The following is an 18542-nucleotide window of genomic DNA, read 5'->3' as shown; positions in this document are numbered from 1 at the left end:
ACCTACAAGTGACTCAGACAGTTGTTTTTTTTTTTATAGCTCCAAAAGAATGACAAGTTTAATTTCATACTTTAGTACAGGAAGATGAAACTGCTTGCAAATTTTTGTCAACTACTACTTTTCTGGGCCATTACCACTGCTTTTGGCTATTTATTTTTCATTTCTCATTTGATTTGTTTTGCATTTTTTTATTACTACTGTATTTTAACTCCACGCAGTATAGTATTTTATAACAAAACTATCATTAAGAGAAATTTTGATCCACCTTCAAGCCACAACTCTTACGTTCAAGGTTATTTTAGCAGTTTGTATAGAAAAACACTGTGCTTATTTCTAAAGAAACAGATGTACATGCATATCCAAAGGGCAAAGGACTCCAGCCTATGTGAGATACAGAGGAGGGTACCAATTTCTGCGTCTAACAGGATACAAGGCATATGGCTAGCATTAGGTTCAGCTGTATTTTCTTAAATCAATGATTAAACAATACAAGTATAGAAAGGGACAGGAACATGGGGTTTTGGAAAGGTACAGAAGAGTGTTTGTGTCATTGAATCTGTGAGGAAACACCTTACTACTCCAGCAAAGTGTTTTGGAGGAGAGTTAAGTAGATGCATAGAGCTAAGATTATTAATGCTTCTAAAACTGAATGTTTTACTTTAGGCAGCAGAAGAGGAGGACCCGCAGAACCAAAATGATGATGCATCCTCTGCTTCTGGCTCAACTTCTGGCCCTGATTTTAACTACATCTTAAACATGTCTCTCTGGTCGCTTACAAAAGAGAAAGTAGAAGAGCTAATTAAACACAGAGATTCAAAGGTTGGTACGCTGTGGGAGGCTTGTTCTGAAATGATTTAGTAATTACTGATGTTTCTAATTACCATGTTCAGTTTAGATAGTATTTACTTTGGCTGTAACTTAGTAACTTCTATGTTCTATTTTCACATTTTAGGAGAGAGAACTAAATGACCTTAAAAGGAAATCTTCATCAGATCTCTGGAAAGAAGACTTAGCAGCTTTCGTTGAAGAGCTTGAAGTATGTTTTACATATCTTTCTAAAAATATGTATTAAAAATAAGCAAAAATTAATAATAATAAAGAAGAACACATTTTGAATTAAAAACAGATGGTCCTCCAAATATAGGGAAAAGTGGGAAATCAGTTTTGGATAATTGAGTTCCTAGTTGTGGTCCTCAGGGATTTTTTCTTACATCTATACAATATCATGGTTTTTCCAAGTCAGTGAAAGGAAAATTACCAGAAGCAAATTCATTTTTTGATGACACAGAGATTGAGAGTTGTAACTAGGAATAGTAATAATAATAGCAGTTGTGCGTGTTCTACTCAGTTATGAGGCAGTAAGCATTGTCAAATGTAAAACAGTACATCTAGGAACAAAGCACGTAGACTATAAATATCAGATGAGGGTCTTTTACCTTGCCTCATTAGCAACTCTGGAAAAAGTTAAATGCATATTGGTGGGTAACTTGCTGAGCCTCAGTTTTCAGTGTTGCCAGAAAGTGGATGATGTAATCTTTTTGAGGTAGCACAGGATAATATAAATAAGGCATTTATTTTATTTCTCTGTGTGTTTGTTGTGCAGCTGTAATTCAAGGTATTCTGTTCTGAAGTCTCCTTTTCAGCTATATGTTGATATTGTGAAAGAAGCTGATGAAAGGACTGAAAAATGTGCCTTGCAGAAATTACTCTAAAAGCCAGTTTCTTGCTTTAAGTGACAAAAGACTGAAAAGTTACGTCAGTACCTAGATATGTATATGAGGAACAAAATAGATAAAAGAAAGATTTTCAATCCAGCAGTGTCCAAAAGTTCATGCTTACTTAGGCTTGAATGAAAGTATAATTTTTAACTGCATGTGGTAATTAAGAACTTACTAAGATCAAGTGGTTATTTTTCCATTACTAGAATGTGTATTGTAATTCATCTGACAATTAAGGGAAGTCTTATGCTCCATGTTAAGAAATTAATCATAAATAACCACTGTGTTCCACTTTGTCCTTATCAAAAAAGATTTTTTTTTCTCCCCCCCACACGTTGTTTGTCAGAAAGTAGAAGCACAGGAAAGAGAAGATGTTTTGGCTGGCATGGTTGGCAAACCAATAAAAGGTAAAGTTGGTAAACCCAAGATGAAGAAACTTCAATTGGAAGAGACCATGCCATCACCGTTTGGTAGAAGAATAGTTCCGCAGATTACATCTGCAATGAAAGCAGATGCCAGTAGGAAACTGCTGAAAAAGAAAAAGGTAAATCAAACCACTGTTGTAGTTACAATTATTTATTATTTAAATACTGTATTTTTCTATGCTGGTAACGTAGGTCCAAGCTGCTAGAACCCACTAATGCTCTTTATAATGTTCAGCTGCCTTAATGCACAGAAAAGTTAATACTTGATATCTTTTCTTTTGTGTTTGAAAGTCTCTTTTGACTACTTATTGTTGAGGTGCTTTTGTTAATTTTTTTTTTCCTTCCAAGACTATTCAACAACTGTTAATAGAGTAGTCTACTTTCATTTATTATGTTCTACAAAGTTGTATTGCAGTTTTATCTTCAAATTTTAAAGGTATAATTTTATTTTGCCCAACTCTTTTATATTTTTAGGGTGATACTGATTCTCTAGCAATAAAAATGGAATTTGATGAAGAATTTGGTGGTGCACAAGCTGAGGGTGGTGGGGATGACTCATTGAATACGACAGCCTCAGCAACTAAAACCCCCAAAATTAAGAGAGAGAAGAAGGAGCCTGGTAAGATCCTTACACAGTCATCATTAAGCTTAAATGAATACTAATTTTGCATTAAGTATATTTTTATATATTTAATAGGAGGTTGGAACTAGATGATCTTTAAGGTCCCTTCCAACCTGAGTCTTTCGATGATTCTGTGATGATTCTATATTTTTAACATGGTGAGAAGGGAATTATACCCATGTTAATCACTATTTCATCTGCTTTTCTTCCTTAAAGAGATATGTGGAAATACTTGAAGCACTTCAGCATTACAGCATACATAGAGATTAACAGCAGATGAAGTAAATGCTGAAGTTAAATATGTTGTCACTTCTATTATTGTTCTCTGCTTTTACTAACTTACTGAAATTTCTGTTAAGTGAACTGCTTTTCTGAGGGTGGGGATCAATTTTCTACATCTGATTTTGAGGGGGAGTTCTAAATCTTGTTCTAAATCTTCTATGTAGAAAGAAATAGATAAGTAGAAAAAAACAGATTATTTTTAACGTAATTCGTTTGGCAGCAGCAGGTCAGGTTCTGTGTGAAATTATTTCATCACATTGTTAAATTTTCCTTCAGGAAGTAGAAAAAAATGTATGATGTTTAAAGGAAAGTTTTTTAAGATAAATTATATTAAGTTTATGCATCATAAGCAATTAGAAAAGGCGAAGTGTCTTTCTGTCTTTTTGTTTGTTTGTATTTCCCCTTTTCTTCCCTTCCCCTGGCTGTAACAGATGCTTTAACTTGTTACAGGCACTAGAGTAAGAAGAACACCATCATCTACAAAATCCAGTGGAAAAAAAGTAAAGAAACGAAACCCATGGTCAGATGATGAATCCAAGTCTGAAAGTGATTTAGAAGAGAATGAGCCTGTGATTATTCCAAGAGACTCTCTGCTTAGGAGAGCTGCAGGTACCCAAGCTTTTGTGAAATGTGCATTGTGCCTGAAAATTTAAACTACAAACCTCCATTCTCATTTGACCACAGCATTCTGTTGGGACTTTTATCTCCTACAGATAGCTTGCATTATATTTTTTTCACTGTGATGATTCCGGAAAACCTCTTAATGGCAGAACCAGGAATTGCTACAGAAGCAACTGTAACTTTGTCCAGAAATCTTTTACTTTATCCAATACAATAGAATAGAAATTACTCACAAAAAAAAAAAAAAAAAAAAAAAAAAAGACACTAATGCAGTTATCTTGTCAAACAAGAAAGCAAGGCAATATTTGACAAAACAACCCCCAAACTGTAATGGCTAAAAAAAAATTAAAAAAAATCAGAACAGTCTAGTCAGAAGTATCAGAGTCTGGAAGTTTTAAAAATATCTAAATATTAGATAGTTAAAAAAAAAAAAGATTTTTCTGGAAAATTGTTGATAGATTTTTCAAGCTCTTGATTAGGAAGAATGTTCAAATGATATAGTCAAGAAAACTGTGATCGTAAGTCAAGGATTCTTATTCCTTAAACGTGCTTCTACAGTGGAAGGTACCTGAGCAAGCCACAAGCGGTGTCAGATATTTCATAGCAGTTTAAAACATATACCTCTATTCTTCCAGACTCAAACAAGTTTCTTTTCCCCCACGCGTTTTGTCTTGTATAATCTGAGGCATGGGTTGTGCAGTGACTTCCACTTTATTTTATTTATGTAGTAACATAACCAGCTATCTTGAGATGTGTAAATATGTATTTTTCTTGCAGCTGAGAGGCCCAAATACACGTTTGACTTCTCAGAAGAAGAAGATGATGCCGATGACGATGATGATGCCAACAATAACAATGATTTGGATGAACTTAAAGTAAAAGCTTCTCCAGTTACAAATGATAGAGAGGATGAGTTCGTTCCCTCAGACAGTTTAGAAAAAGATGAATATGACTTCTCCCCAGCTAAATCAAAGCCATCTCCAGAGTAAGTACTGGAATTCAGCAGTATTTATGTTCTAATAATTTTTTATATATATAAGTCCTTAAACAAAACATCGATCAATTATTAATCTACATGTGCCTTGTAAAATAAAATTTATACATTGCTGGGGAGGCACGAAAGTCTTCGCATTGCAATTGACCAGTACAGGGGAAAACGTGACTTACCCATCAAGAATAAAGTGCCAGTAATGTCATCCATTAAAATGCTTTTAAGTAACATTTTCTGGTTTTCCTTCTTGAACCAGCTTGGTATAGAGAGCTATTGATAAAAATGTAGTACTGTTAATTTTAAATGCTTACAGTACATGACTGGAAAGTGATTTTAAGAATTTGACTGCTGCAAGCATACACAAAGATGCTAGAAATGCATTGTAGTGCCCAAAGAGGAATTTAATCTCTTATAGACACTATAATGTCTCATTATTTCAGTATGTAGTTAATGCAATTTCTTGTTGTTTCTTGTTTGGAAGGAGGAAAACGTCTCAAGAGAAGAAAAATCAAGATTTTGGGAACATCTTCTCTTTCCCATCTTACTCGCAGAAGACAGATGATGGTGAGCTTGTTTCCACTGATCTATTTGCCATTAGCAACTGTTATGGACTGTGTTAGGGGATTTATGTTGTTAACACAAAACTCATGAAGTAGTTGTAGAAGGAAGATGTTGAGATTTATAAAGGGGAAAGAGGTTCTGATCCTTAGAGGAACATAGCTTGTATCACAGATAAGAAAATCACAGTACATAGCCTAGCTGTAGTATCAGAGGAATGTTTCTGTGAGATTGAATTTGACTTACTGATGAATGATTTTAAATATGCAGTGAACAAATCTTAATGTAAACATACTCTGTGATTATAGATACAACAAAATTGGACAGTGATGAAGAGGATTCTACTCCTGTTTTCTCTTCGTCTTTCACCCCAAAACAAGCAGAGAAAATTCCAAGTAAAACAGTAGCTGCTAAAAAAGGTAAGTGTAGGATTATTCCATAAGTCAATCCTTTTTAAAAAAACTCTTCCACCTTTGAATCATCTCTTTACATCTTAAAAGTGTTTTTACATCTTTGCCCAAATTATTCATGATCACAGTTTGATGATCATGGTTTGTTTGACAGTGCAGTGATAACCTAACATGCTTAGTTCTCGGTCAGCTAGTCTCCTTCTAGTCATCTCCTCGATTGTGTCCATCATCATGCCTTGTGTCAGCAGCCTGTTCAAAACCCATCTTCTGGCATTGCAATATTCCATTCACTCACCCTCACGCTGGGGGATGCCCATTGTGTAGCTGAAACAATTATCCCAGACAGCTGTTTGATTTTCTGTGACTTCAGAGCTTGGATTTGTGAGGACAGGAAGCTGAAACTAAAGAACTACTTGTTCTGCCTTGCTGTCTGTACAGTCACATCCCCTTCTCAGAGAAGGGAACATAAAAGAATAGAAAGGAAAATAAGGGATTAGGTAGGAGTTCAGTTTCTTTTCAGACTTCAATCAATTTGAGATGAAATCTCCTGATCTCTGGTGTGCACTACAGAGGATCAAGAGACTGCTGAGCTTGCTTTCCATGCACTCTTTGAGAGGTCTGTGGTTCTAGTGCTTTATAGTAAGCCTAAGAGAAATCCCAAAACCAGTCTTACTCTCTGATTGTAAGCAGCTGCTCGCCTTGAATAGCACAGCTGTCAGATTCCAGCAGTGAGAAGTCCCCTGCGCATCAGCTGTGGGACTGACTCCGTTCCTGAGCCTTCTGCCAAAAATCTGGGCTTCTTGAGAGCGTGCGTACCTTGACGTCAGTGCGAACTTCCATTTTATGTCATGGTACCAAGCGGAGAGCTTGGCTCTCCTGATCAGGTCTAGTTGCTGTCCGTGATCCTTCCCAGTTGTACAGTGCAGGAACCACTAAGACAGTGGCTCAGAAGTCCACTGGGAGGGAGAGGAGTGTTCTGGAAGCCATGGACACTATTACTTTAGCTCCAGGTGCCATTTAAGAGTTCTGTCATCTTTGGATTTGCTGTTCTGTGAGAGAACTCCCTCTCCCCAGAAGATGACCAGTGACGACAGGCTCAGTTTCTGGGGGGAGGAACAAGCAGTGTTTGTGGCAGCGTATCGTACTGCTCTTTCATTCCCCGGTTACTTCCTTCTCCCGAATTCCTGGTTTGTCAGCCACAAGCCTGCACCTTTTCTAACATCAGTTAACAGAATTTGAGGACTCGGGGCCAACTGAACACAGCCGCATCTCACGGCTTATCTGTGGGGTAGTGCTTGGCAATGGAGCACGCTTTGCTTCAACATCACCAAAGTAAAATAGTAAGCCAACGTCAGGGGCTGAGGTTTAGACGTCCTCCTACAGCACTGTATAGGTTTTGGCCAGGCAATTGTGCCTTGCACAATGCCTTGTGCTGTTCATATGAAATTTGCCTACTAAAAGATGAAAGAGTATTTAGTTCAAGGCACTGGAATGGACTGAAGGCACTGATACCCCTTAATTAGAGTGTGACAAAGGAAACCTCCTGTTTATTTCTCACTGTTCTAGCATACAAGTTAAAATTTGTTTTTGCCATGTGCAGAAACTGCTCCTCTCATTTTAATATCTGCCATTCATGCTGTAATATCTGCCATTTATGCTGTAACCTAATAAAATTGAATACTTTAACCAGTATATGAATTTAACACATTTGGTATCTCTACCTTCCAACAGCAAAAGTAGATGCGCCACCTAAACCCAAAAGGGCTCCCAAGGCCAAGAAGGTGGAAACCATAAACTCTGACTCGGATTCAGAATTTGGCATTCCAAAGAAGACCGCAGCACCCAAAGGTAAGAATTCTGGTGTAATGCTGACAAGCAGCACACAAGGCTGTGCGCTCTGTCATGATGGGGTCATGATGACTTTCAAAAGGCAGTAGAAGCAGTCTCTAAGCGTAGAACCTCGTTGGTTTATTAGTAAATGAATCACCAGTGGGTTATTCAGCCATGAGCTTTTTGTGCGACAAGTTTACCAACTTTTGACAATAATGTGAACTTTTGATCTGACCTTAACTGCTTGGGATGCATTTAATAACTCCAAACCCCTGTGGATCGCTCAGCTCTTCTATTGGGTGCTGCTTAGTTTCATTCTTTGATCTCAACTTTATATGAGTCAGTAAAATGTTGGTAACTCTAATAAGTAAGATTTTGTGGCTCTTGTTGGCATCCTGTTCTCAGATGCCACAGACCTCAGAAGAGAGTGACAGCAGCACATCAGCATACCAGTGATTTGATCAGAACCATTCATAAAGGCAAAGGATGTGTCGCTGCTGGTGGCTGCGGTTCGCAGTAAATTTACTGAGCTGTGAAGGTGAATTAAATGCTGCATAATTAGTACAGAAGGCTACTGAGGACTTGCGGTGCACCAGGAGTCTGGAAGTTTAGCTAATGAAGTTTGGGCCTGTCTTGAACCCAGCAGCATGAATTGATAGCGTGAATGGTAACTGCAGAAATATGAAAGATTTAAACTGGGAATATCAAATACATTGTATTTACTGCTGTTGTGAAGATGGTTAAGCTGTAAACTAAATTTCATCTATAACATGTAGACATTACTAAAATGTAGTACTTTCACATTTGTTCAGTTTGCTGAATGTTGTTTATTTTTAAAAAAAAAAAAAGAAAAAGAAAAGGTCAATTTATATATTCTCCATCCTAGGAAAAGGTAGAGGGGCAAAGAAAAGGAAAGCATCCAGTTCAGAAAATGAAGGTGAATACAACCCTGGGAAGAAGACACCTAAATCCACACCAAGCAAGGTCAGTTTCCACTACAGTCCATTCTTCTTGTAAAATAATAATAATTATTATAATAATAATACTGTAGGGATCACTTTAGCTGAAAGGTACGTGTTCGTACTGTGGTTTGCCGATACAGCACCCAGGGTGTAGGTGTGGTCAGGCAGTAGGTGTTAGGGAAGGTTTGCTTCAGTTGTGAATGTTCGAATGCAGCACGCGCAGAGCTTCACAACTGATTTGTCTTTTCTTTTCCAAAGAAATCTAAGAAGGCCGCTTTCGACCAGGATTCGGATGTGGAAATCTTTCAGTCAGGCTTTGCCTCTGAAACAGCCCCGAAGCCCCGGACAGGCCGGGCTAGAAAAGAAGTAAAATATTTTGCAGAGTCTGATGAAGATGATGATTTTGATATGTTTAATTAAGTGCCCAAAGAGCACACAAATGTTTTCCAACAACTATCTTGTGTTGTCCTTTTGTCCCTTCTGTCGCAAACTTTTGTACATTTGACTTATTTTATGTGATAATGTAATTGATGGTTTTTATTATTGTGTGTAGGCATTTTAACATTTTGTTCTTACACCTACAGTTTTATGCTCTTTTTTACTCATTGAAATGTCATGTATTTGTCTGACTGGCTTGTAGAGATGTTCTAGACAGCTGTGCTAAAGCACATTTTAATTGTCATGGTTGCAAACAGCAAACCTGCTTTTTGAAATGAAGTTTAAACATTAAAAAATGGAAAACTATCTTGTGTGTGTGTGTGCATGTGTAAAATTTGGACTATTTCTACACAGGTTTTTTTAAAATAAATATATTTTATTCTTTGCCAGGAGACTCCATGGAAAAAGGTAAACAGTATATGAACATAGAAAGCATTGTTAAACAATCTCAATGTACAAACAGAGCCAGTGAAAGTACATCACAGACTTGCTAGAATATATAAAAAAAAATCCACTAGTGCTTTAAATGAAACCTAAGAAACTGACACTTTAAATCTGTTAACCATTCTACCACAGTTTTCACTCTGCTTCATGGTGATTTATCAAGGCCAAGAAGGCAGATCCTCTCCTTGTATTTCTGGAAGTCCTAGCTGTACTTCCCTGGCACCCGGAAGGCTGGATAACCCAGCTAGTTCCCGGCAGTTGATTCTTACGGAAATACCCTAGACTCACCAAGTCAAAAGCTGTAAATGAGTCTGCTGGTTATCATCCCATGAAGTTTCCCTAATGGCTTGTGAACAAGTAAACAAAAACATGGTAACACTGAGAAGTGTTTCTGCCTTGGAGGCTATCGTTACTGTCGAAATGTTGCAGTTACTTGTGGAGCTAGGTCACCAGCCAGGTAAGAAACCACTTTTTTTCCTTTTAAAGTGACGTTAACAGTGGAACAAGTGACATCTGAATAACTGAGCTGGCAGTTACTGCTGATACTGATGTCTTTTCTGCTAGTGCAGTGAATTTTTGTATACTTTTTACAAGGAGATGCAAACTGAGGGCATCAAAGAGAAGTTTTCATTTAACTAAATCAGACGGTCCTTGCGACTTCCTTTCCTGGATGTGTACAGTAGTCCATTTCGTCTGGTTGGTGTCTTGATCGCTTTAGGTATGAGAGACAAAAGGAAAGCACCAAACATCCAGTATAGAAAGTACAGCCATACAGGTGTATGTACAAAGTCATCAGAATGCAACCAGAATTTAAAGTCTGAGATCTGTCTTGTCACCATGCAGTCTTGAATGTTCAGAGGAGAAAACAGAAGCTTAACTATTTTTTTTTTTTTGCATGAAATGGCTGATTTAGAGTTTCAAAAGTTTGCATTTTCTATTTTTAAGAGTTTAAACAGCAAGGAGTATATATCGATACATATGAAAATTTCTTGGTCCTTGTTGAGTTTTTATCTATATATATATACATATATAGATATATATTAAGTCCAGAAACTAAGCAGCAGTAAAAATGTTTCTCTTGCTTTTCATCCCTGTACATAAGGTATTAGGAATGTCTGAAGTAGCTGGAAAATGTCTTATTGCACCATGGGGGATTGACTGACACTGCTGTTATCCACTGAACTAGGTGAGATACTGGGACTGTGTTCTGCAGTGTTTCCATTTGAGGTCGGTGTCAGTGGTTCGTGTCCTTCAGAGTTCTCCAACATTTCCTGAATGAGAGGCGGCATGGATCCAGGAATTTCCATTTTCAATGTAATGACACGTTCTGCACCTTTAAAAAGAAAACAAAAAGAAGTTCTTCCCATTAGGACGATTTGTACAATTTCTTTTTCCTTAGCACCATCAGTGGCAATTTCAGGGTACATTATTTTAATGGATTCGGTGTCTCCCTCTGTAGTTCTGCATACAAAATTACATAAGTAAGTGAACTGCTTCCTTCATTGCAGGAAAATGGAGTTAGATGAGCACTCCTTAGCAAATTAGTTTTAAATTGTGATCGTAGCACTTGATATTACAGCACAGGTAAATTGGATGAACCGCTTCTTTTCAGAGACGGAACCAGAATGGCATTAAATGATACTGACAAATTAAATTCAATGGTGATCACTAAATGTCTTTATAAATTGGAATATACGTTATAGTCTTTAATCCAGACTGAATCTGCAAGGAGGACAAAAATGTTGCCTGATTCGTGTTAAATAGCTGAGGAGTAGGCATGTTAAATAGGCACAGCAATATGAGAGGAGTAAATATTTATTTTCTACATAACAAAATGTGAGGTAAGAATCAGAATTTAACAAACCCTTGTGCTATAAAAGACCAAACTCAGGCAAATGGATACTTTTGTGAAGCTGCCTTCTGCAGCCCGCAGGTGTTTTGTCTCATGCTAATTAACCACAAAAGTACACAGAAACACTGTTTACGTCTGATTTAACTGAAGCTAACCACCCATTCACTACTTCTCCACCACTAACAACAATGGGTATTTTTATATAGAGACGGCTTCGCAGGCTATTGTGTGTAGGATTAAACACAATTACTCTATTAATCCTGACTACTCAGACTGTGAGACAATAACTAACACTAGTACAGGGGGGGAAAAAAAACAACACAATAAAGCACGGTGCTCCTAAGGTGCACTGGGACTTCTTGAACACATCGCACATGCAGGAAAGACCAACGCACGCCCTGCCCAGATCCCTCACACCACAACATCTGCCCAGTACGGGCAGCGCCCTGCCAGGCACCGGGCTGTTACCTCTGAGGGACCCACGCAGGGATGAGTAAATTACTGACACACAGAGGAGACCTCCCGTGCTGGGTGGACAGAGCTCCTCAGAGAACAGAAAGGTTACTGCTAGGGAAAGCCGGATGTGTACAGCAGCGTAACGCTGTTCCTCTGAACACTGCTACCGGCTGCTGCTTCCAGGGGTAAGCAAGCAACGGTCAGAAAACCCTGGGCTATTTTCAGGCACCAGTAACACCAATGCAGCCTAAGTACATTCTGCTGCAAGCAGGTGATGTATTTGAAGGACTGAAAGTAAGATACTAAAACAGTGAGTGTGTACAGTAAAGATTCCCTTCCACACTGAAGCACAAATGTGCTTTACAAAGTTTGTTGCTGGTGGGGAAAGGATTTCGTCTATCAATCAGGACAACTTCAGACATTTCAGAGCCATCAACCTCAGAGTTCAAATATCTGGTATAATACATCTCATAAGATTCCTGACCATCAGCTTAAAATGAGCCAAATGGAATACAAATCTGCGCTTTTTAAAAATGAAAAGAAGGGAAAAAGAGCCAACAAAAATAAAAAGAAAATAGCCTGACTATTGCAGAAACATTCCAGAGACAGCCTGTGGACATATTTCGCTCATCCATGCTGTTACAGTGTACACGCTGGGGGGAGCACACGCAGTCACAGCAATAACCCCAGGCTGGAGGGGAGAGCTTGTGCCTGTGCCTTAGCTGAGGAGCTTCAAAAATCATCTAGAAAGGCAACAACCAACTTCCCACACAAATATTGATGAAGTCCCCTAACGAACCAGTCTAACTGTCAGGAACAAAGGAGCAAGCACCACAACTGCAAAACCACTGATAACTTCACACAGAATCGCATGAAGAACGTAGCACTGTGCATGTAAAGTAGAACCAATTTCAGCATGGCAGTTACATGAGCAAGGGGGAAAAGAAAGGCCAAGAAGACCTCCCAGTTACGTTAAACAAACAAACAACCGCCCAGGTCTTCAGGCCTGTTTCCTCTGAAAGCAGCATTGACGCTGAATTACTGTGAAATAGGGTAGGTACCTTTTGCACTGATGCTACGAAGATCTGTGATTTTCATTAAGATCTTTGGAAACATATGAGGCTTGTTGGGTCGTCTCTTTCGGATATAAATTTTCAGTGCCTCAAGCAATGGTTCCTGAAGCTTATCCACTTTCATCGGTTCTTCGAGGTCCTGGCGATCTGCAGGAAGTATCAAATCACAGATTTTAAATACATTTTTTTTTCATCACAGAAAAAAAATCATAGAAGTGAAAACCTTCCATGTTCTCAATTCTCCCTGAATTTCATCATTTCCTCCACTTATGTAGAGAAGTACACTGTGCAGCTTGTATTCCATAGGAAGATGATAAACCCCAGTTTTCCAAAACTTGGACTCACTTTCCCTTGGTTACTGGGGAGGTTTGACATTTGAATGGTCCGGAATTACCAGCACCTCCCTCTCCACGGGGAGAACACCTTGCTGCAAACTATACTTAGAATTAATTTTGTATGAGTCATTTGTAAGATATCTACATATAAGAAGAGATTACAGATGATTTATTTTTTGTATCAACTCTAACCCAAAGTGAGTTACCATCATATATCAGCAGATGGCAGTGCTAGCTTGAGTGACAGCAAACGTCACCATAAAGCGGGATACACCAGTAACACATCCATGACGTGTCAGAATCCATCACTGCTTTTGATGGGATATGGTTAGAGACACAAAAGCAGAATGATTTTGTACTGAAGGTCCACTGTCAACAAAGACTGACTTTTGTTGTTAGAACCGTTGGTCTCTAATAGCACTTAAAGTACTGTGAAGTGTAATTCTGCAAAAAATAGTATCAAGTTTGCATTTCAATAAAATGGCTCAGCTAAACACAGCCTGATTCTAATGCAAGTCCAACATTTGCACAGTAGGAGAGAAAGCAGGTGATCAAATTTACCTTACAGAGAATTTTGGAAAATATCTAAGACTTTTTTGTCTTTCAAATGTACAGTTTTACCTGATTTCACCTGGCACTGTCCTTCTCAGTTGTAATCAGACCCCTAAAAATCATAGCCTACTTCTCCTAAAGAAGGTCATCACCAGTGAGTTCTGTGCGAATGTAACTATGTGCATGCAACTTGCAATTTTATTTATGAGCAAAAGTTGCATAAAGGGCGTCTTGCTCTAGCACAGCTCATTCATTCACACAGGTGCCCACATACTGCTTAGGAAACATGCAAGAGGATATATATGTATATATATTCTGTAGTCCTGTATGAGGCATCTGCCTGACAGTCTGATCCAAGTCATTCAAAACCCTAATAAAAACAATAACCATCAGCAGTGGAAAACAAATCTTTAGTGTAGGTGGTGGTAGATAACTTATATGTAATATATAATAATAGTACGTATGTATCTTTATATATATATATACACGTTTTAGTACAGGAGAGCCAAGCAAGTAGAACATAAATGAAGAACTTATCGTGTCTGATTCGCGCAGTACGGTACCTCCACAGATGAGGCAGATGGCACTAAGGAGACCGGTTTCTGTATCATCCATTTCCAAAGGCAGGAGCTGGTTGGCAAACGTGAACACGAGGTCAGTCAGCGGGCCAAATCCAGCATTGTGCATCTGAGTTCGGTTTAGGGTAAGGCCATCTGAAAAGGTCATGGTGTCTTGTTCTGGCGTGTATCTTGTGCAAATTCTAAGGATCTGCGGAAGGATAAAAATGAAATCTGAAGAATTCAGCCCTCGAGAGGTTTGCTGCTTTCTCCCAGTGCGGCAAATTACCCAAGGAGCTGAAGCACACGTTCATGTCAAAGCGACCTGAAATCCAACTCCAGCATGTTCAGTTCCAGTAGCACAAAATTTCTCTAGTACAACAGAAATAAATACTTCATAAACTATGATTAGTCTTTTATGGCAGAAATTGGTCACTTCCAAATTCACCCTCTAGTTATGAAGTAATCAAACCTTGCATGCAGTTCCCATGACTAACTCGCCAACATTACCGTGACAATCACAGAAAGTGCTCGTTAATCAGTATGCTGTACACACCTACCTGTGGGACGTTATTGCACTGCCGCTCTGGTCCCAGCAAGACCATGAAAATGTCTCACCTTTTCAAACACACACGCTATTTCATCGATTTGGGGGATCAATTTTGAGTGACAGTGCCTCTCTGGGCTGTGTCTTGGTAAGGACAAACTCCCCCCTCTGCCTTGAGTGAGTACAGAGAGCTTCGAGGTGGTGAAAGAGGCAGCTCATACCTTGTGCTCGGGGGTTCCTTCATTTCTGCCCTGAGAGCAAACCACGGAAAACACTGCTGCACTAACACAGCCAGGTGTGCAGCAAGTGAACAAGTGCTCAGTTGGAGCACGGACAAAATGGAAAAGCAGCCAAAGAAGCAAAGGCACAGGAGGTAATTCCCAGTCATCACCAACTTGAATAAAACACCATCCCTGCCTGCTGCATCGTTCCCTGTCCCCTGGTGCCTCCTGCGTGCCAGCAGGCTGCTGGGCTCTCCTGCAGATGGGTGCAGGAGCCGGGAAGTGCCGCTGCACACCCAGGCAGGACGTCTGCTAGAGCGCAGCAGTACTGCTTGCTCAGAAATACCAGCCTACTTCCCTCACAGATTTTTTAACTGAAGATGAGCCTGACTTCAGGCCACTGTGTGGTTAGTTTTTGTCAGATGCTGACACCGTAGCTATACGCTGGTTAAAATAATCTCCACACACATTTGTGCTTTGCCCGTTTCCTCTCCACTGCTCGGGATCGCATTGGGCTTGCCCCGGGTGCCACCTCGAGATGGAGAGATCCTTGCTGCTGACTGCAGCTGCGAGGCCACTGCTCCTCTTATCCTTCCCAGGCAGCAGGACAAGGTGACCTGTGAGTCAGAAGTCCTTGCTGCTCTTCGTCCACTTCCTTCCCTTGAGCACCTTCTCGCCACTGCGAGGGGCACTCGTCCCGCTGGCAGGAGGACAGGGAGGTGCAGGACAGGACATCCATCCTGTGGCACACCCGTGTAACATATCTCAGTGCCTCGTTTCGAAAACCAGAGGTGGGAGAAGGCTTATCACCAAATGCAACCAAACCAAGCCAATCCAAGCCGAAATCTTGCGAAGTCCAGCTGATTAGCTGAGGCTGCGGCCCTGTTTCTCCAGGGCCCGGCTGCGTTTATGTCCCATGCAGTCATCTCACTTTGTTTTAAGGATTGGACTGCACAGATTTACACAAATGTAACTGAGCACAGGGAGAATTTTAATTACTTCTCTGACTACCCGGGCTCTGAGTCAGAGGCCCCCGCCGCTTGGCAGCTGACCAGGCTGGGGCTGGCTCTCCCACTTTCATCTTTGCCTGGCAACACTGCCCCAAATAAGCAGGGAGGAGAGCGAGGAGGATACGGCATGTGAGAGACCTACTGGGAAGCTCTTATTTCTCTTTTAAAATTCCTTGGTAAGAGACTTAATGGGGCGTATTTCTGCAGAAGGCTCTTGAGCTGCTTTCCATCTGAGTAATACCCTTATCTCACGTGGTGGGTACACGCCGAAGCACCGGGACTCTCTGCGGTTGGCCAGATGTGTTTTACATCGTTCCCCTGCCCCCAAATTGGAATAAACTCTTGAACTCATTCGCATCAATGGCCAAGAGTGGCACAAATACGAACGCACACACTCAGGTTCTTCACTAACCACAAATCCCCTCTAAGTGATCTGAAAAGGCTGATGGTAACGCCAAAGGTTTTGGGTAATCACCAAAGTGTGTTTGAGGATTATCAGCAGGAATCAATGTTACCAAGCATGGCACCCCCTCAATAAAAGAAACCATGTTTGCCATGGTTACTGGCAGCTCTCTCCCCTGAAGTTCACCCTTGCTTACCCTTTGGTATCTCCAGAAGGCATGCTAAGAGACACCGGACACAGCAACAGCTTCCAGGGGCCTTGCAGAAAGAATCACTAAAACCTACGAGGCCCACAGAATGCAGTTACTGCCAGGCGCAGGCAGCGACGGGGAGGGCTCCTCGCAAAAGGCAGCCTTGAGGCTTCGGTACCGAAATGCTGCCTGAGCCTTGAATTGGATGAGCCTGCAGCGGCTCAGACGGGGCACCCGCACAGCTGAAGCTCAAGCATGTGCTTTCTGCAGCGCACTTAACTTGACTGGAGCAATCAGGTCTCAGGTTTCTGCTGCATTCCTTCTACATTATCCCACAACACACTGTTATTAAACTCTGAGACAGATCATTTAAAATGTTTTCTTTTTCTTTTTCTTTCTTTCTTTTTTTTTTTTTTCTTTCTAATTTATGCCCTTCATCAAGATCTGTGAAACGCTATGGATATTGCTGAGTTGCTCTTAAACCTTTCTTGGGCAAACTTCCAGTGTCAAAGTGAAGTTGATTTCAAGCTCATATTCACTGAAGAACATATGGGAAATGTCAGCACTTCAAAATAAGAAATCACTGTATCTTTCTCCATTTTAAACTGTCTAGAAGACATCCTCCTAATGTCCTCAGCGCTGTTCAGATTTTGTAACTAAGCCAAGTATTTGAGCTGTCACTCTGCTCTTAAATGCCACTTGCAGCCATAAATAAGGTTCTTGCCCATGATTAAAGGACCCTTTGTTTTAAAGAACATATCTTCAAGTGTCTATGAGTCAGTCACAAAAAGGCAAAAACAAAAAAAAAAGAAAAAGAAAAAGAAAAAAAGACACATCCCTACCGGTCACATGAAACCAGAAATATCCAGAAAGCTGCACTTACAAAATCGTGCTGCCATAAAATTGTTACCTGCTTGAAAGAGATCTGTTAAGGTAAGCCGGGCTTTCTGTAAGAAATCCTGTTTCTCCACGTTGGCTGCCTGAGCCGGGTGGGACGGTTTCCCAAGCAGGTGACCTGTGGCGGGGCAGCAGGTGAACAAAGCTCCCCGGCGCTCCGTGCCCATCGGCACAGGTTACTCTGTGTTTATGTTCAGGATTTTACAACAGAAGTTTAAAAATGACATTACAAGGGATGAGCGTTCAAGGGCTTAGGGCTTTATCCATCAGATTTAAGGGAGACTGAGCTCTGGACTCCTTCCACATTCGCCTTGCCAGAACAAAACGAGGCTGCTGGTGCTCCCGCTGCGGGGCCAGCGGACGAGCAGACAGAAGCAGTCACTTTTACGAGGGTTACTGACTGAATTTTAGTAATATTTACCCCCGAAACCTTTGGCTCCAGAGCAAACATAAATTCCACCGTTCTCAATTGGCGCCTTCAACTATCTTGTGAGGCCTGATGCTATTTCCCTTCCAGAATTTTTGTTTGTTTGTATATAAAACGATTCCTTGACCCAAATCCAATAGAGCTTATTAAGTTCCTGGCAGCAGCTCCTCTGTCGGGGTGTCAGGACTTTTCGGCATCGAAGGCTGCAAGATCCAACCGAGCCCTTGACGAGGCTTATAAACGCTTACGATTCGCCCTGGCGCAGGCTGGGGCAACGAGACCCTGACCCTAAACAGGGGAGCAGGACGGGGTGGCTGCAGAAAGGCACCTGCAGCACGCACGGGGGCTGCCGGCAGGCACTAAGTGCCCGTGCTCACGCTGCAGGCGTACGGCAACACAGAGCACTCAGGATGCTCCTCGTGATTAGGAGAGCCAGCTCGCTGGGGGGGAAGCAGGCTGTATTGAAAACAGTGCTGAAAGTACTGGAATTTAGCTTAAATAAAGATACAGAGCCGCACTGCGATTCAGATTATGTGCAGGTGATGTGGGTTTAATGGCTATGGGCATTTCACAGACCGTGCGTGCACGGCACATTACTGTGGCAGTGGTGGTGGTAATTATCCCTTTTTCTTTTTAAGCAGCACATAAACTAGTCGCATAAAGCTTGTATAAGTGCCGCACAGGAAAGTTAGGACCCTTCACAGCACACACACCTTACCTG

At 40.7% G+C, this 18542-nt stretch overlaps 2 protein-coding genes across 9 annotated transcripts in view; one reads left to right on the top strand and one right to left on the bottom strand.

Annotated features, from left to right (window-relative positions):
• Nucleotides 1-9163, top strand: part of TOP2B (DNA topoisomerase II beta) — a 62488-nt gene extending 53325 nt beyond the window's left edge. The window contains exons 26-36 of the mRNA XM_068674395.1: nucleotides 664-819; nucleotides 953-1036; nucleotides 2065-2262; nucleotides 2618-2762; nucleotides 3498-3656; nucleotides 4446-4653; nucleotides 5141-5223; nucleotides 5526-5636; nucleotides 7359-7475; nucleotides 8344-8441; nucleotides 8678-9163. Coding sequence (XP_068530496.1) covers nucleotides 664-819; nucleotides 953-1036; nucleotides 2065-2262; nucleotides 2618-2762; nucleotides 3498-3656; nucleotides 4446-4653; nucleotides 5141-5223; nucleotides 5526-5636; nucleotides 7359-7475; nucleotides 8344-8441; nucleotides 8678-8839 — 1521 coding nt within the window. The 3' untranslated portion in view covers nucleotides 8840-9163. The remainder of the gene's footprint in view (nucleotides 1-663; nucleotides 820-952; nucleotides 1037-2064; nucleotides 2263-2617; nucleotides 2763-3497; nucleotides 3657-4445; nucleotides 4654-5140; nucleotides 5224-5525; nucleotides 5637-7358; nucleotides 7476-8343; nucleotides 8442-8677) is intronic.
• A 49-nt stretch (nucleotides 9164-9212) lies between these two features.
• The window catches only part of RARB (retinoic acid receptor beta), a 320997-nt gene continuing 311667 nt past the window's right edge, over nucleotides 9213-18542 (bottom strand). For all 8 annotated transcript variants that reach the window (XM_068674399.1, XM_068674398.1, XM_068674400.1 and 5 more), the window contains 3 exons: nucleotides 14133-14337; nucleotides 12671-12829; nucleotides 9213-10634 (listed from right to left, as the gene is read on the bottom strand). In XM_068674399.1, the coding sequence (XP_068530500.1) occupies nucleotides 10438-10634; nucleotides 12671-12829; nucleotides 14133-14337 (561 nt within the window). In that variant the 3' untranslated portion in view covers nucleotides 9213-10437. The remainder of the gene's footprint in view (nucleotides 10635-12670; nucleotides 12830-14132; nucleotides 14338-18542) is intronic.

This window comes from Anas acuta, chromosome 2 (assembly GCF_963932015.1).
Source record: "Anas acuta chromosome 2, bAnaAcu1.1, whole genome shotgun sequence".
NCBI classification, from domain to species: domain Eukaryota; kingdom Metazoa; phylum Chordata; class Aves; order Anseriformes; family Anatidae; genus Anas; species Anas acuta.
This window is presented reverse-complemented; position numbering and strand designations above follow the sequence as displayed.